At 53.6% G+C, this 26,231-nt stretch overlaps 2 protein-coding genes across 2 annotated transcripts in view; one reads left to right on the top strand and one right to left on the bottom strand.

The window, feature by feature from the left end:
* Positions 1 to 2,095, bottom strand: part of LOC104375358 (5-hydroxytryptamine receptor 3A) — an 11,074-nt gene extending 8,979 nt beyond the window's left edge. Inside the window, exon 1 of the mRNA XM_086627050.1 lies at positions 2,064 to 2,095. The gene's annotated coding sequence lies outside the window, so the exon portion shown is untranslated. The remainder of the gene's footprint in view (positions 1 to 2,063) is intronic.
* USP28 (ubiquitin specific peptidase 28) lies at positions 636 to 26,231 on the top strand. Its single transcript, XM_086627046.1, has 26 exons — positions 636 to 671; positions 3,257 to 3,334; positions 4,820 to 4,952; positions 6,271 to 6,382; positions 6,950 to 7,112; positions 7,825 to 7,911; positions 8,670 to 8,807; positions 9,245 to 9,318; positions 9,815 to 9,891; positions 10,275 to 10,423; positions 12,980 to 13,107; positions 13,281 to 13,376; positions 14,691 to 14,870; positions 15,730 to 15,944; positions 16,189 to 16,259; positions 16,549 to 16,768; positions 18,180 to 18,383; positions 19,082 to 19,221; positions 19,397 to 19,582; positions 20,359 to 20,454; positions 21,438 to 21,616; positions 21,708 to 21,786; positions 22,218 to 22,297; positions 23,167 to 23,290; positions 24,039 to 24,237; positions 26,056 to 26,231. Exons 1-26 carry the CDS (start codon positions 636 to 638, stop codon positions 26,229 to 26,231), a joined length of 3,420 nt encoding a protein of 1,139 aa, XP_086483172.1.

The following is a 26,231-nucleotide window of genomic DNA, read 5'->3' as shown; positions in this document are numbered from 1 at the left end:
GCCCGACGCCCTTGGGTTCTGCAAACCTGGAAAACGCTTGTTTCCTGCTCATTTTAACCAGTACAGGCTCGGAAAAAGCAGCAAGCAGGTGAGCGGTCCTCTCTATTGTTATGAACCTTTTCTTCACGGTTTTCCCCCAGGATATGCCCATCCCTGGAGCATCCCAGCCGCAGAGCTGCGGGGTTCGCCACCTCGAGCAGCCGTTCCCGTTCCAGCACCTGCAGTTACGCACCACCCACCCACCCACCCTGCTGCTCGCACCCTCGCTGGCAGGAAGCGTCTTGGACCAGAAGCTGGTTTATTATTATTTTTTTAACAATTCTGTTTGGTTTCACTTTTTTTTTTTTTTTTTTTTTTTTTTTCGGGAAACAGGAGCCCGGCGGGCTCGGGGCCGTACCGGGGCTGAGTCCTCCCGCCGCCGGGTTATAAGACGCGGGGAGAACGGCACCGCGGAGCGCCGGGGGGCGGAACGGACGCGGCGCTGCGCGCGCGCCCGCACCGGGAGGCGGCACCGGGAGGCGGCACCGGGAGGCGGCACCGGGAGGCGGCACCGGGAGGCGGCACCGGGAGGCGCGCGCATGCGCGGACGGCGGGCGGGCGGCGCGGCCCCGCTCCGCTCCGCGCTGGCGGACGGGATGACGGCCGAGCTGCAGGCCCCGGGCGGCGGCGGGGTGAGACCGTGGGGCGACCGGGGGTGGCGGACGGGGAACGGGGAGGGGGGGGGGGGGGAATGCTGCTCCCGCCCGCCGCGGCATCTCCGGTCTTCGCGGCCCCGGTGCCTCCGCGGCGCGGCTTTTCCGGCGCTTCTCCCCGCGGCCGTGCGCGCCCCCGCGGCGGTTCCGTTCGAAGCGGCGCTCCCCCGGGGCCCCGCGCGCCGTTTCCCGTTCCCACCGGAGCGGGCGGCGCGTGGCTTTGTCTCCGCTCCGCGGGTGGGCTTCCCACGGCGGCTCCCCGCCCCCGCGAAGCCGGCATCACAGATGTGAGCGGGAAGAGGGCGTTCGGCTGGAACAGGTTGCCCAGGGAGGTGGTGGATGCTCCATCCCTGGAGACGTTCAAGGCCAGGTTGGACAAGGCCCTGAGCAACCTGATCTAGTTGGAGATATCCCTGTTCCTTGCAGGGGGGTTGGACTAGATGACCTTTGAAGGTCCCTTCCAGCCCTAACCATTCTATGATTCGGAAACGGGTGTTTGCGCGGCAGCGGCGGCGGCTTCCCGGTGTCGGGACGGTGCCCGGTGTGCCGGAGCGCGCGTTGATGGAGGAAGAGTTGGCCAGCCGCCGCTTCTTCCCCTGGTGGATGTTGGTTTGTAGAAGCCTTGGTCAGGAACGCGGGCATTGCCCTTGCTGCCGCCTGCGGGTTTTTGGCCCGCCGCACACCCGTTTTCTCGCCGTGATAAAAAGCCCAGCGGAGGCCGAAGGCCGTGGCGCTGCATCCCTCTTCCGCGCCGCCACCTCCCTCCTCTCCCAACGTTATTTCTGGAACCCCCTGGAACTCTTGCACCCTTCCCGGCTGGCAGTTTCTCACCAAAACGAACCGCTTCCGAGCGGGGCGAGTCACGTTAGAGCGCGGGAAACGGCAAAACGTTTCCGTTTCATCGCTCGCTGGCTGATCGTGGGGTTCGTTTCTCCGGTACCCTCCTTCCTCTCAGTCCCTTGGTTTTATGGGCATCTCCTGCTGCTGGAATTTAACACTAATAACCTTTTAGCTTGGGTTGTTATTTTTCCGGCAGGTACGGCTTTGGTTTGGTTTGTTCTCACAAGTGCACCCCGCGTTAATTGCGGCGGCACGCTGGCGTTAATTACCAGCTCTGAAGCTCGTTTCAACGCACCGCGGCGCGTAACCTCAGAAGGCAATCGCCCGGGCTCGTTGTAGCAACAAAACCACGTGCGCTTCCCAAAAACTTCACAAATCGGTGGCACGGAGCGCGGCGGTGGCTTTTGTGGGCTGCCAGTCCACCGCAAGCCTCCCGGAACTGGTGGTGGGGATAGGCTCCCCGCTGTTAGTGCAAGCCTTCCTTGCGAAAGGCGGAATAAAATCGCGCTGGGAATCTTCAGAATATTAAGCGTTGACTTAGAGCGGCGCGTCCGTAATTGGCTTTTATGGTTTCTGCAGCCTTTCTTAAATCCTCCTTCTGGCGAAGTCGTGCCCTGTCCTGCCCCAGGTTTTCGGTGTCGTAGCGCGGCTCGTTAGCATGGGGTTTGCTCCAACGGAAAAACGCACCCCGCAGCATCAGGTGGGGTGAGCCGGCGAGCGTGGAATTAGCAGCATGATGTAAGTGGCTTGCCTTTGGGAAAGCGTGCCCGTCCCCAGCCTTGTGCCCTTGGCTCCTTATCGAGCGTTCCCACGTCGTCCTGAGGCTTTCCAGAGCCTCTCGGCTCTTCTCAGGACTAAAAGAGTGTGCGGGACAGTTTCTCCTGTGAAAGTCGAGCAAAAGTAGTGTTTGAGGTGGGACTGTCCCAGATAACTTTTTGGGGGAATTGCCATCCGGAAACAATCTGGGATTTTGTTTGGTTTAACCACCGATACGACGCGTGCTGTCTTTACGACAGCTGCGCGTGGGGTAGCATCCGTCAGCGGTGTGGATGGATGGCTCGGAGAAGTAGTTGACTTCATGCTCAGAAAAGTAGTTGACTTCATGCTCACTGGGTGGAAGTGGTGCTCTGGCAGCATCAAAAAATCTTGATTTTTTTCCCGGAATAGGGAAAGAAGAATAGGTTGTTGGCCGTGGCTCGGAGCCTAGAGGAGTATCTCGCCGAACCTGGGGCTGCCGGTGTGGTGGGGGAAGGAGAAGCGACAGCTGCGCCTCGGGCCCCGATTCTGACGCCGTGTTGTCCGTGAGAAGTGACACGCACAGATGGCATGTGCAGCCAGGCTTAAAATAGCCCCTCGCCGTGCCCTGCCAACGCGCCGGCCTCCTTATATGTCCCGCCGCGCATGCCGCGGCTCTCGGGGGGGAGGGGGTGCCCGCTCCCACCGCAGGTGCGGCGCATCCGGCGGCGCGGGTGGCGTTTCATGAGGATACGACGGATCGAACGTTAGTCTGTACGTTTAGGGGGGAAGAAAAAAATGGGTACAATGTTGAAGTTGATGTTGGTGTTGCCGTCAGGCAAGCGCGACGGGGTTTTGGTGTCAATCTGTCGGTAAAAAGGGAAGGAAGAGGCAGTGCTGGGGCGAGCCCTCGGCAAGCCTCGCAGAAACAGCCCTGTGTCTGTCCTCACCGCCTTTTCACGTGACTCTTCTTGGTTTCTTGCGTGTAGGATTGCCAGATGCTTTTAAACCAGCTGAAAGAGATCACAGGAATTCAAGATTCGGCTTTCCTTCACGCGGCTCTCAAGGTTTGTGCCCGTTGTCTTTGTTCTGTGAAAGGGAGACCTCTGAGTTTGTCCCAGAACTCCGGCAAGCTCGGGCTCTCTCTCGGGTCAGGCGCTCGCTGGCACGTCCGTGGGCTGATAACGAGCCAGTCCTCACTAAAACAGTCGGCGCGTGGCCCGTGCGAGCGACGCCGTGCGGAATAACGTGGTTTAGGAGGTGAAGGATTAGTCCCCCGCTGCTTTTCCACCCCTCGCCTGTGCTTCGCTCCGGCGTACCCGTGAGGCCGGAGCGTGTCGGTGCCAGCGGGGAACTTGCAGTTTTGGGGTTCGTTTGTGTTCGTCCACACCCGAAACAGAAACCCCACGCTGAGCTGGGAACAGTTCGTTTTTCTAGCCGTAGACCTTCAAATCTGTGTCGCAGCAGCGACGTCCTACGTGTTTCCTGGAAGTTTTCCTCCTACGGGGCCGTTATCCCTGCGTTACGGGAAACACAGACCTGTGGAGCGAGGTAGTTTTTTCTCTGCTTGGGGAGTTCTGGACAGCTGGTGGCTTTTGTGGCTGGTGGTTGCCTTGTCCATCACCAGAAGAGTCATCTTTGCTCCGAAGCGAAGGGACGCAGGAATCTCAGGCGCTCTGAGAAGCACTGTTTACCTGGAAAGGTTCCTCCTCCTAGGGCACACTTCGGTATTTATAAATTGTAGTGATAAACTGGCTGCAACCGCATCAGGCTGGAATCATCAGAGGCCGGACGTCCTCCTGAGATGCAGCAGCAGGATGTGGGCTGTGCTGAAAGCACGCAAAGAGGCTCGTTTAAGGAAATTCTTAAACTTTTTGTTGAGCAGTAACATCCAGAAAACGTTAGGATAGATTTTCATAGATTTCATAGATTTTCTAGGTTGGAAAAGACCTCAGAGATCATCGAGTCCAACCGTCCCTAATCCCCATTAAACTGTATCCCTAAGTAGTTCGTCCACCCTATTCTTCAACACATCCAGGGATGGGGACTCAGCCACCTCCCTGGGCAGCCTGTTCCAGTGGCTGACAACCCTTTCAGAGAAGAAATACTTCCTAACATCCAACCTGAATCTCCCCTGACTAAGCTTGTACCCATTTCCTCTTGTTCTATCATCTTAAGGAGTTTAGCTGTAGAGAGCCTGAGCTTGTAAGAGACAAACGTCTTGAAAGCCACACAGTTTGGTTCTTGCGAGTCTCTCCCGGTGGCAGAGTACCCTCTCGCGCTTTGGGCCTCCTGAATCTCTTGCCAGGGAGATGAAATTAGTTAATGGAGTCTGTGTTGTCCCAGTAATAAAGCCAAAGAGCTTTCCGACGGAGAAACTCTAGCCTTCGTTGTTTTCGGTTTTCGCTCCTGCTCGTCACCAGCAGAGCTCTCCCCCGTGGCCAGGGAAGGCTCATGCCCGGCGAGCCTCTACCACAGATGCATTAAATGTAGATGAAGTAACCCTGGCCCTATGGATTTTTTTTTTTTTTTCCCCCTCCCTGTCCTCCCAGGCTGCTAATGGAGACCTAATGGAAGCAGTCACCTTCCTGACGGAGGAGCACGCTCAGGAGCCGGCTCAGGACGCGGCCGCCGCGGAGCCGTCCCCTTGGGAAGGGAGCGCCGTGGGCGAGCAGCTCCCACAGAGTAAGTCGCTTGTCTCTGCTCGCCCGTAACCGTGTCACGTCTTTCTGCCTGAGCCGGAAGGGGAAGGATCGCTCCTCCCTGCTTTTGCCGGCAAATCCCTCCGGCTGCCGTCCTGGCGCCGGCCCAGTTCTGCCAGTACTGGCCACGGGATGGTTCAGGGAGTTAAACCTTCCTGGAGAAGGAGGGCTGCGCTGGGAAGCAAAGAGTGAGCTGATAGTGGTTTGATGGCGTTCGTAGGTGACACGTCCCAGTTACGAAGCGTTGTCCTTTCGAGCAGTTGCCCTCGGCTCACGTGGAAACCCCCGAGAGCTCCTAAAGTCCAGGGCTGGATCCATGTCAAGGCGTCCCTTTCTTTCCACGGCACCTGTCGGCCACCATTGTGTTTGTTCACCATTGTGTTTGTTCACCATCGTGTTTGTTCACCATCGTGTTTGTTCACCATCGTGTTTGTTCACCATCGTGTTTGTTCACCATCGTGTTTGTTCACCATCGTGTTTGTTCACCATCGTGTTTGTTCACCATCGTGTTTGTTCACCATCGTGTTTGTTCACCATCGTGTTTTCGTGAAAACCTCCCACGTTATTCACACGATTTGACTGCGGGGAAAAACGTTTTTATGCACGTTACAGCCATCAGTTTGGTACGCCTGGGTGTAAAAAGAGTTGTCGTAGCCCGAGGTGGCTGAAAATAGTTTCTTTAAGCCGTTTGGCCAACGACACTTTGGAGCTTTCCCGAGCGATATCGTCACCGGACGGGTTCACGGTGCCGAAAGTCTGTGCCAGGAGCTTCGAAGCGGCTGTTGTGCTGCGTAAGGCTTCCACCTCTTCCAGAACTACTCCTTGTCCTTCCTCCTTCTTTCCTTCGTAGCTAGTACGTGAAGGTACTAGCCAAGGAAAGTGATTCTGTGTCATTATGCCAATTTTATCAAAATCCTGCGTTTCTCGAGGCGGTGTCGGTTGCCAACACCAATGTCAGGGCATGGCGAGTGTAAGCAGCAGCTGATGTTCTGTTTTGTTATTTCAAGAGGTTTGAGACGTTCCCGCAAGCCCTGAATTTTGGCTGTGAGGAAATCCAGCCAGGACACAGCTGCGTGGTCTGTCATGTTCTCCTCCTCCAGCCCGCTCCATGGCTTTTTAGGTTCCCTAGCGTGACCTGAGCAAGGAGGATTTGTGCTTAAAACTCCTAGCTGGAAAAACCACACTCGTATCAATTGAAAAACGATACGTGCGAAGTGTAGCGTTTCCGAGAAGTTCCTTTTAAAGGGAATGTTTGCCTGCTCCTGCTGGAAAACTGATCACAACGCTGCCTCCGCTTCTAGGTGTTCCTGCTGCACTTACCCCCACCAACAGAGACGACCCCCGTGCTGTCGACGCCTTCAGACCACCGGAACCCCCCAAAGCTCAGGCTGCAGACAGAGACGCTGCTGAAAGGTCAGTGGGTCCCCGCATTGGTTTGGGTTTTCCCGGGTGTCCTAAGTGTCCTGTGAAGCTGATAACTGCAAAACAAACATCAATCACCTGCTAGGTGCACGTGTACCTGCTGCCTTTAGGAGGTGCTTGGGTCATTACTGCCTTCTGGGTAAGAGAAGGACGCTGTGCTGGCATCAGGGCACCTGTTGAGGAGTCTCGTGTGTCGGTGCACCTCGCACCGGTCTCTACGTAGCCGTCTCCTTTTTACCATGGGTTGGATTTGCCTCCAGTAATGACCGAGGGCACCAATTTTGTGCGCAGCTAGGCCATGAAGAAAAACACACGGATCTCATTGCCGCCTTCCGTGGCTCCAAATTGTCTTGCAGTCATGTTTTCCATCCACTTCGTTTGAGTCGAAACTTCTCTGGGGACGGAGAAGACATCCGTTGCCTGTTGCGCTGGGTATCACCCAGCAGCGCCCGCTCCGGTGTCCCGTTTTTGGCTGGAGGGGGGAGTACCCTTCCCGTAGGTCTCGGGGAATCGTTGCGGGGTGGCGTGTTACGGCACGGTGTGCGTCTTTCGTGGCAGACCCCAGGAAGCGCGTTCTGCCGAAAACAAAAACCGCTCCAAAAGGAAACGCTGCGAAGCCTGGGGAGACAACCCCAAGCAGAACGACTGGAGGCGAGTGGGCGACTGGCCCGTTGGAATGAAAAACATCGGGAACACGTGTTGGTTTAGCGCTGTCATACAGGTAATGCGACAGAAAAGCTCTTCTGGGGTTGCGGCGGTCTCAGGGTCAAAATGTTTATGGGTTGGAGTGAAATACGCCGCGGCTCTGCGGAGCGGCCGTGACCATGCTCAAACGAGGCTGCTGTTTTCCTTTGATGCAATTGTGATTTTTTTTCTGGGTGTGTGCAGAAAGAGCCAAAGAGCAGCTAAATGGACTTTGCATAAAAATAGATGCAGATATTTATTATCTCTGTGTGTGCAGGGTGGGGTTTTTTTTTGGTGCAGCCGTGTCCAAGTGCTTACTGAGTGACAGAAGCTTGACTGGCAGAGTGAACCGATAATTTAATTTTGCTGCAGTTATTGTTGGCCCCGTCACGGGCGGTGTATCATCTTCCAGTTAATGGAATCCACCAGCCTAAGTGCTCGAACGAAGAAGCGACTGGGCGGCACGTATTATTAGCGATAACCGAAACGAGAAGAGACGACAACGAGGGGAACTGAGCAGATTTGTCTCTTCCAGCCATTTCACATCAGCAGACAGGCGTCGATCGCGTGTCCGCAGCTTTGGGAGGAAGCGAGAGAGCTTCCAGTGGGCTCCTTTCTCCCTGCCCCTTGTCCCTGGAGGCTTTTTCTAAGCGTGCCTATGCAGAATAGCATCCTCTTTCCTAAAATGGTTAGAGCATCCTAAAAAAGGCAGGGATGCTGACTGGTCTTTACCTCTGCTTTCCTTTCAGTCTCTGTTTCAGTTGCCGGAATTTCGGAGGCTGGTCCTCGGGTACTCCCTCCCACAAAGCATCCTTGAAAGCTGTCGTAGTCGCACTGTAAGTTTTCATCGAGTAAAGTTTCCCTCTTTGGGAACTTTGGGACAGTGGAACAGGTACACTGTCCTGCTCTGTCTCTAAGCAGGTTTAGTTTGGGGCCATCCGAGACAGGATCCTGTGCCTTTGTTAACAGCTTTCAAATTATCAGGCTACGTTGAAGACGAACTTGGGGAATACTTTTCCAAGACAAAATGGCTGTAGAAAAAAAAAAAAAATCAGATGCTTCTCGTAAAGCTTTTCTCTAGAGCGTCTAACCGCGGCGCGGGGAGAAATTTGTCCCGTAAAACTTCCTTGGTAGAATCACAGAATCATAGAATGGTTAGGGCTGGAAGGGACCTTCAAAGGTCATCTAGTCCAACCCCCCTGCAAGGAACAGGGACATCTCCAACTAGATCAGGTTGCTCAGGGCCTCGTCCAACCTGGCCTTGAACGTCTCCAGGGATGGAGCATCCACCACCTCTCTGGGCAACCTGTTCCAGTGTTCCTGGTAGCTCCAGGTGGTTTGTGTGTTCGCGTGCCCCGCAGAAGAGCTGATCTTTGAGCCAGTTTGAAGGTCGCTGTAGCCCCAGCAGCACCTCCGTTGCTCATTGTGTCATTCTAGCTCGTGGCCACTGCCATTTAGGTGACTTTGCTTTCCTCACTCTCGATACTCTTAAAAAAATCTCAGGTGCAGACAGTAAATTCACTGGCTTTTGCCTTCTGTTTCAGCAACTCTTATTTGCAGGAAGGGTTTGGCTTTTCTTCTCTTTGCAATGCAGGGAAAAAGGAACGTTGCATTCATGCAAGAACTTCAGTGTCTGTTTGCCTTAATGCTGGGGACACGCCGTAAGTTCGTAGACCCTTCTGCAGCGCTGGAGCTCTTGAGGGACGCGTTTAGATCGGCCGAAGAGCAGCAGGTAAGACCGCGCTAAAAAACCCGTTGGCTTTCTTCGGAACAGCTGCAGCAACGCTATTGCGCCTCATCCTGCTCTTGCTTTCCTTCCCGAGGCCTCTTCCCGTGTTTGCCAACTGCCAAGCAGCTGTCCCGGGCTCGTTTAGGCGAAATGTACGTGCCTGCTCGTTAAACAGCCAGCCGAACAGCGCTCTACCCAGTGCCAGCTGGGTCGTTGGGTAGCGATCGCCGTAATTTCCCCCGATCTAGTTTTCAGATGAGCAGAGTGCTCATTATCAGTCTAAATGGGCACAGCTCTTGAGTTTCACGCTGGTTTCAGCTGGGGTAGGTACAGCAGTCCCAGTCGGGTTGTATTCCGGTAGGTTTGCGAAACCAGTAGACCGTGAGAAGGTTTTCTGGTTGATATGAAGTTTGACTCTCAACTCTTTGTCTCTCTTCCAGCAAGATGTGAGTGAATTTACACACAAACTGCTGGACTGGCTGGAGGACGCGTTCCAGCTCGCTGTGAACGTCAAGTGAGTTTTTTGCCATCTCGGGAGCGTGTCCCAACGCCGGGGAGAAACGGGTTGTAGATGCGACACCTGGATAAATGAGAGGGCTTTACGTGAAATTTGGAGCGAATGAGAGAGAGTTCTTTCTTTACCGAGGACGATGCTTGGGAAGTGGCGTAGCTGCCTTTCCCGTACGTAAGCGTAGGGTTTTAGTCAACGCCGACGCAGCCTGCAGAGCAGATAAGCATTTTAGGGGAACTCAGCGGAGCTGGTGTGCATGAAAGATGTGTTTTTTTGGAACTGCGTTTCGTAACTTTTTTGCTTCCCGTGCCAGGGTAAGCGTTACGATGTGCTTTGGAGTATGAAAACAGGTGAGAAGCTCCCGCTGCGTTTTGTGCTGGGATGGAAAACTGTGCTTTTGGCTGTAGGAGGGTTCCCAGGCAAAGGCTTAGACGACGACTTGGGGCTTTTTGGCAGCCTACAGCCGCCAATGAACGTGCGCTTTTTCTCTCTGAAGCAGGAGCCCTGGGGACAAATCTGAAAACCCGATGGTACAGCTTTTCTATGGGACTTTCTTGACTGAGGGTGTCCACGAGGGTGAGTCAAGGGTTTGGGAGATTGGCTTTTTAAATCCTCCGAGCATTTTGATTTTTATCAGTGACGGCTACAGCAGGATTTTGTTGCACGTTCCTGATGGAATTGCCTAGTTCTTGAGACTCACAAATAGTCTCCGTGATTAAATTGTCCGTAACGCTTCTGAAGTCTTGTCTTCTGAAAACATGGAACACTCGCCAGAGCGCAGGCATTGAAAGCGCTCGTTTATAAGGAGGCTCAGCCTGGCAGATGTGTGCACAGCTGTACGCGGTTCGGTTCTTGCAGGCGGCGCCTCTAACTGGTGCTGACTGCAAACTCTTGGGTTACCCAGAGGTTTTCCTTCTCCTAAGTTGCTTCATGGTTTTTGTATCGTTTCCATCATCCAGGCAATACTTTTTCCAAGATCGAAACCTTTGGTCAGTATCCCCTTCAGGTAAATGGTTATCGAAACTTGAACGAGTGCCTGGAAGGAGCCATGGTGGAGGGGGAGATGGACGAGGCGACGGCGTCTCAGTCAGTGAAATACGGACAGGAGGTTAGTTTCGCGGGTTCTCGTGGAGCTTTTGGTTGCCTGCTGCAGAAAAATGCAATGCATGTAGAGCAGAGATGTCTCAGTACGTGCTGGGGATTGCATGTGTTCCCTAAGAATCAAATAAGGGATGTTTTCTGGGTTGGGCAACCTGGTGTAGTGGAGGGTGTCCCTGCCCATGGCAGGGGGGTTGGAACTGGGTGATCTTTGAGGTCCCTTCCAACCCAAACCATTCTATGATGATTCTACCTGGAAGCTCACGTAAACACGTTGGTGTAACATGGTGGGACGCTGAGTCTTGGCCGGTTCGTGAAGGTGTGTTGTCCCGTATGACCAGTTCGAGGAGTGGATTTTAGATGAAAAAGCTGAACATCTGCTTCTGACGCAAGTGTGATCAAGTCTCTCTCTTTCTGTTGAAGCCTACCTGTACCTGGGCAGGGGGAGAACCACTGCCTCCGTGTTTTCGGAGGGTAAAAGTGCAGTGCTTAACTCCATGGTACGCCTTTTGGAATTTGTATCTTTCTCCCTGTTGCAGCCTGTGTTTTTTTTTCTTCTCATGCTCACTCTCCTCTTTTGACACCGCTGATTTTTTTCTCTTTTTTTTTTCACATCCCACACATCACGAACCCATCATAAAATACTTAATTGCAGCAAAGTAGGAAGGGAAGGAGTACCACTACGTTCAGCATCCTACACGTGTAAGCCCAGCTGAGAAGTTAGCTTAGAGAAGGACTGGGAAGCAGCTTGCGAAGGTGCCTGCCTGGCATGGAGGGCACTGGGAAAGGTATTTCAGTGAAAACCACGTTGCTGTGGTTCACACTAGCAAAGGAGCAACGAAGCCTTGGGCAGGCACACCATGCCCACCTCTGGACTCAGGTGTTCGATTCTGGTTTTCCTGGTTCCTGCCCGAAGCTGGGCAGGTGCATTTACAGCAGGTGCAGGTGAAACTGGTGTAGGCTGGTGCCAGCGACGGAGGGTCGTAGGGCGCTCAGCGGGCACGTTCTGTTCGGTCCAAGCTTTTTAGTTCCTCCGCATCCTTTTCCGAAAAATACGGGAAACTGGACCCATCGTGGAGAAGTTTTAATCATTCCTTGTCTGTACGGAGAGAAGGAAAAGGCTCTGACTTTGTTTCTGAGAAATATTTGTATTTATTTCTGACTGGCAGAACTGTGCATCTTCATTTCACTTCCTAGGAGGTGGTGGCTAGAGGACTGCACGGTAGGGGACCCAGAGAACGGGTGGGTTTTGTCTCTTGAGAACGTGGCTGAGCGTACCGCAGCTCAAAGCATCGGTGGCATTAACGAGAACTTAATTTCTCCTCGATAATAGGTGTGCAAATCGTTCCTTCTCCGTGCTTACGTTCTCTTGTTCAGAAGATTGGGCATCTCCTCAAAAAACTCTGCTACCTGGCCATTTCCTTCCAAAATCTTTTTAAAAATAACTTAAAAAAAGTCAGCTGCGTTGGAAATCCTTTAGATCTAAAACCATCGCGGCGTGGCGTGGGGCATATCGGTTGCGGTGGGACATCTGACATGAATCCTGTGAAGGAGAAGGAGCTTAGCAGGGAGCATTGTCTGGGTGGTGCTGCGGTGAGGTGGGCACAGGAGACTTCTGGCAGTGGGTGCTGGAGGTGTTTGTGAACCCAGGGGCAGAGAGAGGAAGCGTAAATTCAACTGAGAATTTTTCTTTCAGCGTGGCTCTTTGAAACAGTGTATGAAACGTACAGAAAGTGGGTGTCTCCTCTGAATCCCCTAAATTGGATAGTTTGTACCTAGGCTGGGAGAGGATGAGGAATCAGGTACTGCCTAAGGACTTCTGTTTTGTTCTTCATCATTGCATGTGGTCTGCGTTGGAAAAGAAGTCTTCTGGAGGCTCTTGGCTGACATCCAGAGTTTGTGTAGTTATCTGCTAATCTTGTAAAATTCAGTTAACGGCCCAGCAAGCCGCCCGCGCGCATCAGGCAACGCAAAGTAACTTTCTGGAAGCTATTATGTGGTTTTGTTTTTTTTTTCACGGTGCAAATGTAAAATGGAAGTGGAAATTTTAGTCTTGTAAAATTCGGCTTTCTGACTAGTCACCCCGTAAACCAAACGTGTGCTAATTGAGTATGTTCTTCCAGTACCTCAAGGGGGCCTACAAGAAAGATGGGGAGAGGCTGTTCGGGAGGGCCTGTTGTGATAGGACAAGGGGTAATGGTTTTAAAATAGAGGGAGGTAGATTCAGGTTGGATATTAGGAAAAAATTTTTTACCATGAGAGTTGTAGAACACTGGAACAGGTTGCCCAGAGAGGTGGTGGATGCTCCATCCCTGGAGACGTTCAAGGCCAGGTTGGACGAGGCCCTGAGCAACCTGATCTAGTTGGAGATGTCCCTGTTCCTTGCAGGGGGGTTGGACTAGATGACCTTTGAAGGTCCCTTCCAGCCCTAACCATTCTATGATTCTATGTAAAGACAGACGGGCGTTTAGGATCGGCCCGGAATCGTTTAGGATCAGCTGAACTGTGCCGTTTAGCAGTCGTCTTAAAACAAGTCCCTCTGGGGGCATTTCTGCTTTCGTTGCAGCGCTGGTTTACAAAACTCCCACCAGTACTGACCTTTGAACTCTCCCGATTTGAGTTCAATCAGTCCCTAGGACAGCCCGAGAAAATTCACAGCAAGCTAGAATTCCCCCAGACTATTTATATGGACAGGTGAGTCGTTCCGCCGCGCGGTACGTTTGAAGCCGTTGCCTTGTCGTTGTTAAAGAGATGAAAAAGGTCGTGTGGGCGAGCAAGGAAGGGTTCTGAAGTGCTTGCTGGGAAAGGTGGTGGGTGTCAGAAGCAAACCCCTCTCACGTGGCGGGGCTCTGTGTTTCTCCGTGTAGGTACCTGTACAGCAGCAAAGAGCTTATTCGGATGAAAAGAGAAGAAATGAAGAGGTTGAAGGAGAAAATGGTGATTCTGCAGCAGAAACTGGAAAGGTGGGTGGTCGGCTAGCTCTGCTTTGGGGCCCTGCAGAAGCGTGCAAATGCTTCCCTCTAAATTCATAGATTTCTAGGTTGGGAAAGACCTTAGAGATCATCGAGTCCAACCGTCCCTAATCCCCATTAAACCATATCCCTAAGTAGATCATCCACCCTATTCTTCAACACATCCAGGGATGGGGACTCAACCACCTCCCTGGGCAGCCTATTCCAGTGGCTGACAACCCTTTCAGAGAAGAAATACTTCCTAACATCCAACCTGAACCTCCCCTGACTAAGCTTATGCCCATTTCCTCTTGTCCTATCACCCATCACTGATGTCAAGAGCCCTTCCCCTATATCGGAAATAAGCTTTCCGATAGAAGAGAAGCTTGTAGGGGAAGGAGGAACAGAACCCGGCTTGCTCCAAGGAGCGCGGAGCGAGGAATTGTGTTTTTAAGAGCAAACTCGTGGCTTTGGTGGTTTCTGGGTATTACTGATGCTGTGACAAGAATAAATTCTTTAAATAGGACAATTGTCCCTGTCAGCTGCGTTGGCAAGTTTCAGCGAGGAAGCCCAGCGATACATTATGGATGAGGCTTTGGGCAACCGGGTGTAGTGGAGGGTGTCCCTGCCCATGGCAGGGGGGTTGGAACTAGATGATCTTTGAGGTCCCTTCCAACCCAAACCATTCCGTGATTCTATGATTAAAAAGAATCTACATCAATTTTTTTTATATCAGAGCTCCTCTCCAGCTTCGGAGAGTTTGGCGTTATTTCTTGGGGAAGGAAGGGGATCAATGGGAAAGATCTGGTTCGTGGACAACCAGAAGAATTCCTGTTCCAGATGCTTTGCGTAAAAGCCCTTCTAATCAGCACAGAACTTGCTTAGTGCAGTTTTTGCTTTTGAACTGACCGTTCTGTGACCAAGCAGCAGGTGGAGGTGCGCCGCGTCGCAGCAGCCCTGGCGGTGCCGGTGCTCGGTGGCGGTGCCGGTGCTCGGTGGGGGTTCCGGTGGGTGTCACGAGAACGGTTTGCGTTTAGGCTCGTGCGTGGCATCCTGCAGGCTCTGGCAGGGATGGAGTTAATGGTCTCCGTGAGCAGCCAGTTCGGTGGTGCTGGTTTGTTTTGGTGACTCAGCCAGTGCTGATAGCACAGCGGTGTTTCGAGCGATGCCCCCGCAGCCTCAAGGTCTGCTGGTGGGAGGCGGTGAGTTGCGTCCCGTGTAAGCTGTCTCCATCCCAACCCAGGGCTTTTCTTCCCTGTTGCTCCTCTGTCGTCCCCTGAGGTTTAACCATTTGCATGCCTGCGTTAACCTCGCGTTTTTCTGCAGGTACATGAAATACGGCTCTGGCCCAGCCCGCTTCCCGCTGCCCGACATGCTCCAGTACGTCCTGGAATTCATCGCTGCGAAGGCGGCCGGAGTCGTTTCTTGCGCTCGGGGCTCTCCAGCACCACTCCGGCCGTCCCCAGCTGAGCCTCCCAGTTCGGACGTGCTTCCGCAGCCCGACGGGTGAGTAAGCAGGAACAAGAACGACTCGTAGGAGAACGCTTGGCCTTTCAGCTCCCGGCTTGCGTTCCAGAGGCGGATTATTTATCGGAGCGCTCGCGGGCGTGATGCTGCGGCGCGTGGGCGCCCGTGCAAGTGGTCAGTCGCTGCTTTGGTTCTGTTTGTGTGCGTGCAGCGCGGCATCCAGTCTATTCTTTCTCCTTTTCCAAAAGGATGACCGTTTTCCTCGTCTGAGCAGCGATTCCGAGGTAAATTACGTGCTCTTTTTGGTTGGGCTACTAATTTTTTTGCTTCCTCAGCCAGTAAATTACGGCAATATTGGATCATTACAGACCTGGCTGGCACGGTTGGTTTACCCTCTAAATTAGGCTGAGTAAATACAGGAGTTTCTTAGTAAGGGAAGGGATTTTTAGAATTTGCTCAGTGTGGACCAGAGAGGTGGTGGATGCTCCATCCCTGGAGACGTTCAAGGCCAGGTTGGATGAGGCCCTGAGCAACCTGATCTAGTTGGAGATATCCCTGTTCCTTGCAGGGGGGTTGGACTAGATGACCTTTGAAGGTCCCTTCCAGCCCTAGCCATTCTATGATTCTACGATCTGTACTTGGAGAGTTCTGCAAGAATTTTGGCTTGTGTTTGTCCAATGTTTTAATTTGGTCTGTTGAGGAAGGAGGACGTTTCAGCGTGCTCGTTCTCGTTAGTTTTGTGCTCTCCTGGAAGGGAAATCCTGCTCTGGCTCTGGAGCGATCTTTTTTTTTTTTTTTTCTGGCTTATTCCATATTCTTTTCCAAAAAGAAGAAAAAAAAAAAAACACAAGGGAAAGACTGAAAAACCTGTCCCTTACTCTCGGGTTTTGCTTCGCAGCGTCGTAGAAAGGACGGATGCTAGCACTGAAGATGCAGCTTTCGTTTCGGCAAACCCCTCGCCGCAGCAAGAGCCGAGCGCGCCGCTCCAGCCCTCTGGTTCTCCCGCGGAAGCGTCGGAACGTCCAGCTCCTCACGTGGTTTCCGAGGAAGAGCTGACCCTCGTTCGGACGTGTCTGCAGCGATGGAGAAACGAGATCGAGCAAGACGTGCAAGGTTGGCCTCTAGTCCATTCGTTGGGGTTTTTCTGTCAAGCACCAGTCCGATTTCCTCTCTGTTGCCTCGACTGGGTGTATCCCAAACTACACATAGTCTTGTGCACGATCCAGCTCCGGTGTTCGGTGTGTTGGATCGTTGCTGAGTGGCTTCAAACTTTTGGAAGTGAAAGGGGGAGCCAGAGTAGCCTGATGAGTAGTCATTAATTTTTACGTATTTCTCTCACTCGTGATGTTCTGGGCAGATCTGAAGGAGTCTATTTCCAGAGTCAACCTGTCCATGGAACAAATGTACTGTGACCCTCTTCTCCAGCAGGTAAGAAGCGCTAAACCGACGTTGCCGATACCGGTTGGTTTAAGTTGTCCCCTTTATGGGATTGCCAAAAATCCCAACGTTCTGCCGAAGCAGAGCAAGGGCTCTTCACGAAAATCATGTTGTTTTTCCCCGTAATGGTCATTTCTCGTAGAGTAGGAGACTTACAGTGTGAGTCAGGAGGTCTCGTACCAGGCTACGGCTGTGCACGTATCTGCAGGTTTTGTGCAGAAGTCAGAGAAACCCGTGGACTCGACGTGCGTCTGAAAGCTGTGTCCGTGTGACCCCGCAGGTTCCCTATCGTTTGCACGCCGTCTTGGTCCACGAGGGGCAAGCGAACGCCGGTCACTACTGGGCCTTCGTGTACGACCAGCCTCGAAAAAGCTGGCTCAAGTACAACGACATCTCCGTGACGGAGTCGTCGTGGGAAGAGCTGGAGAGGGATTCGTTCGGAGGCTCGAGGAACGCCAGCGCCTACTGCCTGATGTACATCAGCGACGAGGTGGTCGCAGGTACTGGAGCCAGGACCGCGGGTTCGTGAGGCGTTGGCGCATCGTCGCGTCGCTCTGGCCCGCGCCGTCGGTCCTTCCCAGCTTCTCCTTGCCACGGTTGCCTTTTGGCAACGCCAAAAAGCTTCGCCCCGGATAGAAGTGAAATAGTTCGCTCCGTTCTCGGTTTCTTTCGAAATCCCCGGCAGGGTTGCAAACTGAAGAAGGATCTGTACTGGTGAGACTGGGTACAGTCCTTGATGTGGGTTTTAATGTGTATAAATGGTTGAGCTCCCTGTTTTCCAAGATGCAGCCGTTGCTGATGGTTTTCGTTTCATAGAATCGTAGAATGGTTTGGGTTGGAAGGGACCTCAAAGATCATCCAGTTCCAACCCCCCTGCCATGGGCAGGGACACCCTCCACTACACCAGGTTGCCCAAAGCCTCATCCAACCTGGCCTGGAACACCGCCAGGGATGGGGCATCCACAACTTCTCTGGGCAACCTGTTCCAGTACCTCACCGCTCTCAGAGTGAAAAATTTCTTTCTTGTATCTAACCTAAATCTGCCCTCTTTCAGCTTAAATCCATTGCCCCTGTTTCGACTCCTTACTGTGTGACAGTGCTTCTTTCTAAGGCCACGTGGAACGCCTCCTACTTCATCCCTCCCGTTTTTCTCATGCTTTCTGACTCGTGGGCTCGTTTTTTTAGTGATATCGTTAGGTTGAACCCAAACGGGGCTCTTCTTTCACGCAGCCTTTCCCAGCGCACGGGCTGGCAGCACGAGCGGCTCGGACTTGCGAGGACGTTCGCGGTGCCGATGTATAAATAATTTTGTGGAGAAATTACTGCGCACGTGGCGCTATACATGGCAGGCAGCTGTACAAGAACCTAATAATTTCACGCGTGGTTCATTTTGCTGTAATAAATAGCAAGAAACAATGGAGAACTGTCATCCTGTTCATGGCTAAATATGGCTGATGAGGATCTGGAGGTCGTTCTTTGTCTGTCTTCTATGACAGTTCCGCTTCTGAAATGAACCCGTGACTTTTTTTTTTTTTTTTCCCTCCCTATTTAATGCAATTTGTGTTGTTTTTGAAGATGCTTCGCTTTTACAATGGCTGCATCAGAAATATCCGGTGCGGAGAACTGCCATTCGCTCTTCATAAATATTAAGACTTGGCCAAAGATGACACTACGTGGGGTTCATGCTGGTTCAACACTGGGTTTTATTTCAGATAACTCTGTAGGTTCGTCTTTATTTTTGAACTTTGGCTTATGAATCATCCTGAATTGCAAAGCCAGTAGGGAGTTGGGGTTTCTTCCCGTTTATCCCGCAGCCGGTTTGACTTCCGTGGTATCGTGTGTTTGTCTAGTCTCTAACGGTGGTGTCCCGCTACGGTGTCTTGTTCTATGCCGGTCCTGCCTTTCTTCCAGACCAGGATGATGGCTCCGAGGTTGGACAGTTTCAGAAGGAAGTCGAAGCCTTGCCCCCAGAGCTGAGGCACTACATCCAGGAGGACAACTGGCGACTGGAGCAGGAGGCAGAGGAGTGGGAGGAGGAGCAGTCTTGCAAGATTCCTCAGATGGAGCCTTCGCCTGCTTCTGCCTCGCAGGACCTCTCTTCTGACTCAGGACCAGGTAATGCCACATGGGAATTTGCAAACTGTCTTGAAACCGGTAACAACCAGCTGGTCAAAAATACCAGCGTGTTGGAGACTCGCATGCGTTTTTAGGAGAAACCGGTCGCGAAGCTGCAAAGGCAGCTGGTGGAGGCTCTGTCCTGGCAATACGAAAGGCTATTCCGCCGTTTTTGCCTGTGTGTCCTTCAGGCTTGTCACCAGAAATGCTGTTTTCCGTTCATTTGATTGTAAGGGCTGCTCTCGTTTCGCTTCCAGACTTTTCCTTTTTTTTTTTAATAAATATTGAGTAGAAAATGTTCAAGTGCTCTTCTTTGGAGCGGGAAGGCGCTACTTCTATGATTCTATGATGATGATTCTATGATGATGATGATTCTATGATGATGATGATTCGATGATGATGATGATGATTCGATGATGATGATGATGATTCGATGATGATGATGATGATTCGATGATGATGATGATGATTCTATGATTGGATGATTCTATGATTGGATGATTCTATGATTGGATGATTCTATGATTCTATGATTCTTGGCTGAAAAGGGCTACGCGCAAACTCATGGTCAAACGCCTTGACCTCTGGGCTGAGCGCAGCAGCCGTTCGATCCTGCACAGACAACCTGAAAAAAACATCGGAGAGCACGAAAGGAAGCGTGTTCCTGCTCACTAACCACCCCTCTGTCCTCCCGGCAGACCAGTCGTCAGCCTGCGAGCAGGGCACGCGCTCTCTGTCCTCCGAACACGCCAGGATGGCCAAGGAGCAGACCGCCAAGGCCATCGCGAACACCGCCGATGCCTACGAGAAGAACGGCGTCGAGGCGGCGCTCTGCGAGGTAGGTCACCACGCGACCCCTGCTTGTCCTTGTTTTACTCTTCTTGATGGGCCTTTGCTTCCCTGCTCCCATGCAATTCCGTAGCTGTGCTGCTGTGAGCTCGGTCCCCTCTTGCTTCCCTGTGTTTCGCGTTGGTTTTCCTTACTCTTTCTCTTCTTTTTCTTCTTGGCCACAGCCCAAGGAGGTAGAACCAGTGAAAGCCCAACTGGGAGAACCAGCCCTTCCAGTTCAGGCAGACCGGCCGCAGGACGCTAAGGAAGCAGAGCCCGCTGCCCAAACTAGCTCCCGGGTCTCTGAAGTGGAAATCCCCAGTGTGGGGAAGATTCCCGTTAGATCCGATGCAGACGGATATAACGAGGAGGTACAGCTCCCAGCGCAGGGGTGAACTGCTGCCGGGTGTTAACTGGTGGCGTTGAGCTCTGCCGAGGGCCGGCACGCCAGCGCTCTGTCGCCGAGGCGGTGCCGCTTACGGAGTCCCTTCTCCCGCTGCGGGAATGAAGGCGGCCGAGCCGAGTCGTTCCGCGGTGTCGTTCCTAAATGCCATCAGAAAAGCAGCTCCGTAAAAGCACTCGACCGTTGGACCTCTGGAGCCTTCTGCCTGGCCCCTCTCACTAGCCACTCGCCCTACGCGAGCTCCCAGGCTTTTCCGAATCTTTAACCGCGCGTGCTCGGAAGTCCGCGAGCGCGGTTGGATGCCACGCCAACGCCGAGCCCGGCGCTCCGCGGGCACGCTCGGTAGATGCTTGCGTGAGGTGGGCGCGACGCAGCGCTCCGCCGCGGGCTTCCGCGCTCGGGTTTGCGCGGCCGAAGGAGGTTGGCTGGGACACGGAGGGGATGTGGCCACCGTGTGGCCGCCGCGTTCGTGTTCTCGCTTGCCGAATTTCTAAATTCAAGGCTTGGAATTCCAACCAGCCTGCAGAGCTTTAAGCACTGAAAACCCCTGCATGTGTGATAGATGGAGGAAGCAGCACACGAGCAGCTTGTAGATCTGGCATGTTTCACCTGTTTTCACACCATTTCCTCTACGCTTTGTCTTTTGAAAATTTTCTCTCTTCTTCACCATGCCTTCTCTTCTTTCCCTGTCTCTTCCTGTGTCCCTCGTTCCTGTTTGTGTTTCTTCTCCCGCTGTCGTGGCAGGTGATGCTGAGTCCCGCCATGCAAGGTGTCATCCTGGCCATCGCGAAGGCCCGCCAGACCTTTGATCGCGACGGGTCTGAGGCCGGGCTCGTCAAGGTATCCCACCTCTTTGCTGACTCCGATAGCGCGGAGGTCGGTTCTCACGGAACGGAGAACCGGCGCCGTGTTGACGTGCCAGGGACGCACAGGGAATGACTTGTGGGGTTTTTCTCCTGGTTAATGGCCTTTCTGCCCTGCGCCTCTGTTTCCGCTCTCGCATTGGGACAACAGGTCCGTGGGTCATAAACAATTTTTAGAGCTTGTAAGAAAGAACTCCCTTCTCCCAGGAGAAGCAAAAACTTTTTTTTCTTTTTTTTTTTTTTTACTTTTCACTGCCTGTTCTTTTACTATTGGCAGTTCTCTCGATCTGGATAGTGAAAAGTAGACTTTTCGTGCCGTTCAGAGCGGGTCGTCTAGGTCCTCGCTGTGATTGTCAGAAAATAAACCAGCACTCCTGAAATTTGGGTTGTTTTGGTCCTGAACACTCACGCTTGCTGTGGCCTCTCCTGTAAAACGTGTCCTCAAGAAAGGCTTGCGTTGAAAAGAGGGATGTGAAGGAATAAGCACTGCTGGATAGCGAAGCTGGTGTTTTAGGTTTTCACAGGCAGGTAGATTTAACCAAAACGGCCACGTGGGAGAAAGCACCCGTGCCGTTCGTCCACGGGAATAGCAATCCAGGATGCTCGTGCACCCTACTACGGATACAGGCGTGTTGGAGTTGATTTTTACAGCCCCAGCACTTGCGAGAGGATGACCAGGAGAGCCCAAGGCAGCTGCGAGCGCCCCTCTCCGAAAGGCACTTCGACACCTGGGCGCTCTCGAGAAGCGCGCGCGCTTTGCCGCGGCGCGGGTGCCTTTCGCTTCCAGCTCCAGGTGTTGGTGGGCTTCCGTCCACCGCTGGGACGTAACGGAGCGGCGGGGGCTGGGTGTCACCCCCGGGAATCCCGGCGTTACGGGACAGGTTTAAACGTCGTCTCGGCCGCCGTGGCGTGTCCACGGGCAGGAGAGCAGACGTGTGGCTACGTGTGTTCCGTTGGCAGGCGTTCCACGAGGAGTACTCCCGGCTCTACCTGCTGGCCAAAGAGACCCCGACCCCTCAGAACGACGCCCGCTTGCAGCACGTCCTCGTGTACTTCCTGCAGAACAACGCTCCCCAGCAAGTGGTGGAACGGACCCTTCTGGAGCAGTTTGCAGACAAGAACCTCAGCTACGATGAAAGGTTTGTGCCGGGGATTCCGAGACGAGCCTTTTCTCGTCCGGAAGCGGCCGGGGCCGTTCTGACCGTGCCGCTGTCTGCTTGCACGGAGCAGGTCAATCAGCATCATGAAGGTGGCGCGAGCGAAGCTGAGGGAAATCGGTCCCGACGACGTCAATATGGAGGAGTACAAGGTGAGGGAGCAGAGCGCCATCGCAGCCGGTGCTGTCCAGCGCTGTCCAAGGCGTGCGCCTGCGGAAGGATGCTGGAAGGGGGAAGGAATATATAGGCTGCCCAGGGAGATGGTTGAGTCCCCCTCCCTGGAGGTGTTTAAGAATAGGGTGGATGATCTACTTAGCGATATGGTTTCATGGGGATTAGGGATGGTTGGACTCGATGATCTCTAAGGTCTTTTCCAACCTAGAAATCTATGAATCTATGAAAGCGCGGGAGATCTCCCGAGCTTTGAGGAACGTCTGCGCTGTTGGTGGAGTTGCTTTGTGTGTCACTTCCGAGAGGCGTTCAAACCCTCCGAAGGGTAAAACCGGGTACTTTTGAGTCGTGAAGGGACGTAAAGCGCGTGCGTGGCGCCGCTGACCCTTCGCCTGTCTTGCCTCCTCCACAGCGATGGCACGAGGACTACAGCCTCTTCCGCAAGGTGTCGGTGTACCTGCTGACAGGGCTGGAGCTCTACCAGAACGGAAAGTAAGTTGCTCCTGATGGCGCCTTCGGATGAGATAAGCAGCAGCTGAGAAGTAGAGGCCACTTAGAACAACTTCTTCCTGACCCAGGGTGGCCTGTTTGAGTTCAGTCTTGTGTTTGAGGCCAGCGGCCCTTCTTTTTGACTTGCTGATAGCCCTTTCTTGAATCCACAGTCAGCCCTGGTTGTCAGTTGAAATACCATGGTGAGGTACTAGCTAGCTGCTTAGAGTTTCCCCTAATTTTTCCCTCCGTGAAGCACAGCTTCATATTTTCATTTCCAGAGATGGGTTTGCAGGAATGATTGCCATCACTTGCGTTGTTTGGGGTTTTTTTTCCCCTTTGGGCTCCTGTATTAAAATATAACTGTCTGGAATTGGACATGATACTTCGGGTAAACCCACGTTCGGAGTTCTCTAGACCCTTGAGAATTTTGAAACGGCCTTTTTTCCTGCCTGCTGAACGTTTTAGAACAGTATTTCTCGTAAACAGTGCAGTGTGGAGAAGGACAGTGCCGTTTTATGAAAGGTTTGTGATTTGGAAAGTGATTTTGCCCATCCAGAAAATAAACTGGCTTTCAGCAATAAATGGTTTGTGGATGGAAACAGAATTGATTTCTGAGGTGGTCAGCAGCGGTGAACCACCAGGTTCAGGCGGGTGAATGGGCAAGAGGCTGGGCAAGAGCGTGGATTACCTGACGTAGGGCATCTCTTCCCTTATGCTCTGGCGAGGAAATGAAGTTTCTCCTGTCGAGCCTGTTGCTCGTTACCGTTCGGGCCAAACAGAGAGTGTTTCCCGAGCTGGCACGACCGACTGCGCGGTGGTCGTGACCCTGGCAGAGCCTGAGGGCTGGAGAGCTGACACTCTTCTCCTAGGTACCAGGAGTCCCTCACCTACCTGGTCTACGCCTACCAAAGCAACACCAAGCTGCTGCTGAAAGGACCCAGCAGAGGAGTGAACGAGTCGCTGATCGCCCTGTACAGAAGGAATTGTCTCCTGGTTCGTATCGAGGAGCTCTGTGCTCGTCCTTGGAGAGGAGGGGAGGGAGCAGCCTGGGTGGCGTCAGCCTCTGTCCCTCACCACCGGCCGCTCGGTGCGTGGTGCCCGGGGAATCGGACCGTGGCACGTCCCCTCGGAGGAGCAGGCGTAACGAACGCGCCGGCTTTTCAGGGAAGGTTCGGGTGCCGTGGGTTTTAACTCGGCGCTCTGCTCCAGGATTTATTTCTAACGTTAATGGCTGCCTCTCTCTGAGCAAGGGATGATGTCCTTTTCCACAGAACAGCATAAAAACGAGCTTGGTTTTGCATTCACGCTCCGTGGTTGCCAAGACCCATGTAACTGTCTCTTCTCTGCCCCTTCCTGAGGACCAGCAGTAGTACGGAAGTCTGGGAGATAATAATTTAGAGAAAGGATGTGCCGTACGGCTCTTGGGGAACACGGGAAAAGGCAGATCTGGGTCTTGGCATCTTAAAAGCAGAATGACAAACAAGCTGTACGTCCTCCATACATATCTCTAGGCAACTACATACACGTCTATAAATACATCTCAGCCTGTCAGCTGTGCTCGCTGCCATCGAAGGTGGCTGTTCCCCAGCAGCTGGCCCCTGGTTCCCACCGTCCGCGTGGCTCTGCGTGGCTGGTGGTGCAGGGGCCCGAGCCGCCTGCCTCTCCTGGCAGCGTGCTGGTGACCTGAGGTCCCCGCTTGCTTTTCACGAGCCCTGTCCCCCGATCCTCCCTCCTCCCCCAGAAGCTGAACGAGGCGGCAGCATCCCTGTTCGTCAGCTGCGAAGAAGCTCGCGTGGCAGAGGGCGTTGGCATCCTGAACGAGCTGATCATTCCCTGCATGCACCTCATGAACAACTTCGAGATCTCCAAGGAGGACCTGGATGCCATCGAGGTCATGAGAAACCGCTGGTGCTCCTACCTGGGACGAGAAGACATGGACGGTAGGGAGCGGCGCTGCCCGCGTCGTGCCGTGTGTGGGCAGGGCGGTGGCTGGGTCTGAGCCAGGGGGGAATTAAAGGGCCGTTGGAAACGCTTCCTTAAATTCCTGGCGTTTGGGGTGCTTCAGGAGGCGAGAGGAGAAATGGATTTGTGTCGTCCATGGACTTTGTGTTATAGAAGAATCGAGGCTTCTTTTGCTCTGAAGCTGCAGAAGGAGCGTTCCTCTCCCCTGAAATATGAAAAGCTAATTCCAGAGTAATTGCTCAGTGTTGCTGAGACGTGCTTTGGTTTCCTTTTCTCTTCCCAAGTGGAGGGTTCCCTACGGCTGGCAGGTGAACGCCAACAGGCTCCATGGCGTAGGCATGGTCCGTTGTGTAGGCACGGTCCTCTTCAGGAGGCAGGAATGGGTTTTGTCGGTGGCCACAAACACGGGAGCAGATTCAGAGGACCTTTGCGTTCTGAGGAGAAGGTTGTTGGTTTAGAGCTGAGTTTTTGACAGCTGTTCTCATTCTGTATTTCCTTCTGCAGTCTGGAATCGGGCTCCCACGGCTCCTCTCAGGTCATTTTTGCTGGGAGAGGTGGGTTTTGACCGGCTCCCCTTGATCCGTGCGTGAAGGTTCGGGGAGTCCTCCCAGAGTTTTTTGCTGTTAGCAGAGGGTGAACTTGCTGAAGGGGAATAAAACCGCTTTGAGGTTTATTCTCGAAATACTGCTGAAAAAAATAAGATTGGATACATGGATGCTCGTGTGCAAGGTTCCCGTTCCTGGGCTTGCCCGAGCGGCGTTTATTTACGCAGAAGATTTTAAAGCAACGGGTAGGCTGCTTGCACCTCCCGGATGGCGCGAGCTAGCTCAGGTGTCACCCCCTTCCTCCTGCTTTCCTTCATCTGAAGGTGCCCGTGTGACCTGAAGCTCCATATGAGCCGGCAATGTGCTCTTGCGGCCCAGAAGGCCAACCGCGTCCTGGGCTGCATCAAGAGGAGCGTGGCCAGCAGGTCGAGGGAGGTGATTCTCCCCCTCTACTCTGCCCTCGTGAGACCTCACCTGGAGTACTGCGTCCAGTTCTGGAGCCCCCAACATGAGAAGGACATGGACCAGTTGGAGAGGGTCCAGAGGAGGGCCACGAAGATGATAAGAGGGCTGGAGCACCTTTCCTATGAGGACAGGCTGAAAGAGTTGGGGCTGTTCAGCCTGGAGAAGAGGAGGCTCCGGGGTGACCTTATAGCGGTCTTCCAGTACCTCAAGGGGGCCTACAGGAAAGATGGGGAGAGGCTGTTCAGGAGGGCCAGTTGTGATCGGACAAGGGGTAATGGTTTTAAAATAGAGGGAGGTAGATTCAGGTTGGATATTAGGACAAAATTTTTTACCATGAGAGTTGTAGAACACTGGAACAGGTTGCCCAGGGAGGTGGTGGATGCTCCATTCCTGGAGACGTTCAAGGCCAGGTTGGATGAGGCCCTGAGCAACCTGATCTAGTTGGAGATATCCCTGTTCCTTGCAGGGGGGTTGGACTAGATGACCTTTGAAGGTCCCTTCCAGCCCTAACCATTCTATGATTCTATGACCTGGTGGCATTTGGAGCCCTGGGCGGGCGGGCAGGACGGAGGACGGAAGGAGCTGGGGGCCGGCAGCTGGCGCGCCACCGCCTCTGCGTCAGCCGCCGCTCATCCCCGCCGGCCAGAGATGGGCGGCGTTCAGCGCTGGAAGATGATCCTCTAAGCGGCGTCATCGCTTTTGTGGCTCGCTGCCCCCGAGCCCTCTGCCATCTGGTCCTTTCCCGTTGCGGCGCCGCTGACCGTTCCGTCCTCTCCCCCCTGACAGCAAAGCTGCAGACGAAGCTGGGCGAGTTGCTGCCGCGGCTCCTGGACTGCTCCACCGAGGTCGTCGTCCTGAAGGAGCCCCCGAAGATCCGGCCCAACTCCCCCTACGACCTCTGCAGCCGCTTCGCCGCCGTGATGGAGTCCATTCACGGCGCCTCGACCGTCGCCGTGAAATAG

Source organism: Tauraco erythrolophus, chromosome 26, assembly GCF_009769465.1.
Source record: "Tauraco erythrolophus isolate bTauEry1 chromosome 26, bTauEry1.pri, whole genome shotgun sequence".
NCBI classification, from domain to species: domain Eukaryota; kingdom Metazoa; phylum Chordata; class Aves; order Musophagiformes; family Musophagidae; genus Tauraco; species Tauraco erythrolophus.
This window is presented reverse-complemented; position numbering and strand designations above follow the sequence as displayed.

Bases quoted from the DNA above. Each gene is read 5' to 3' on its own strand.
- USP28 (XM_086627046.1), top strand. From the start codon at position 636: ATGACGGCCGAGCTGCAGGCCCCGGGCGGCGGCGGG. The intron at 672-3,256 runs GTGAGACCGTGG...TCTTGCGTGTAG, and splicing joins AGGCCCCGGGCGGCGGCGGG to GATTGCCAGATGCTTTTAAA. The intron at 9,319-9,814 runs GTGAGTTTTTTG...TCTCTGAAGCAG, and splicing joins CAGCTCGCTGTGAACGTCAA to GAGCCCTGGGGACAAATCTG.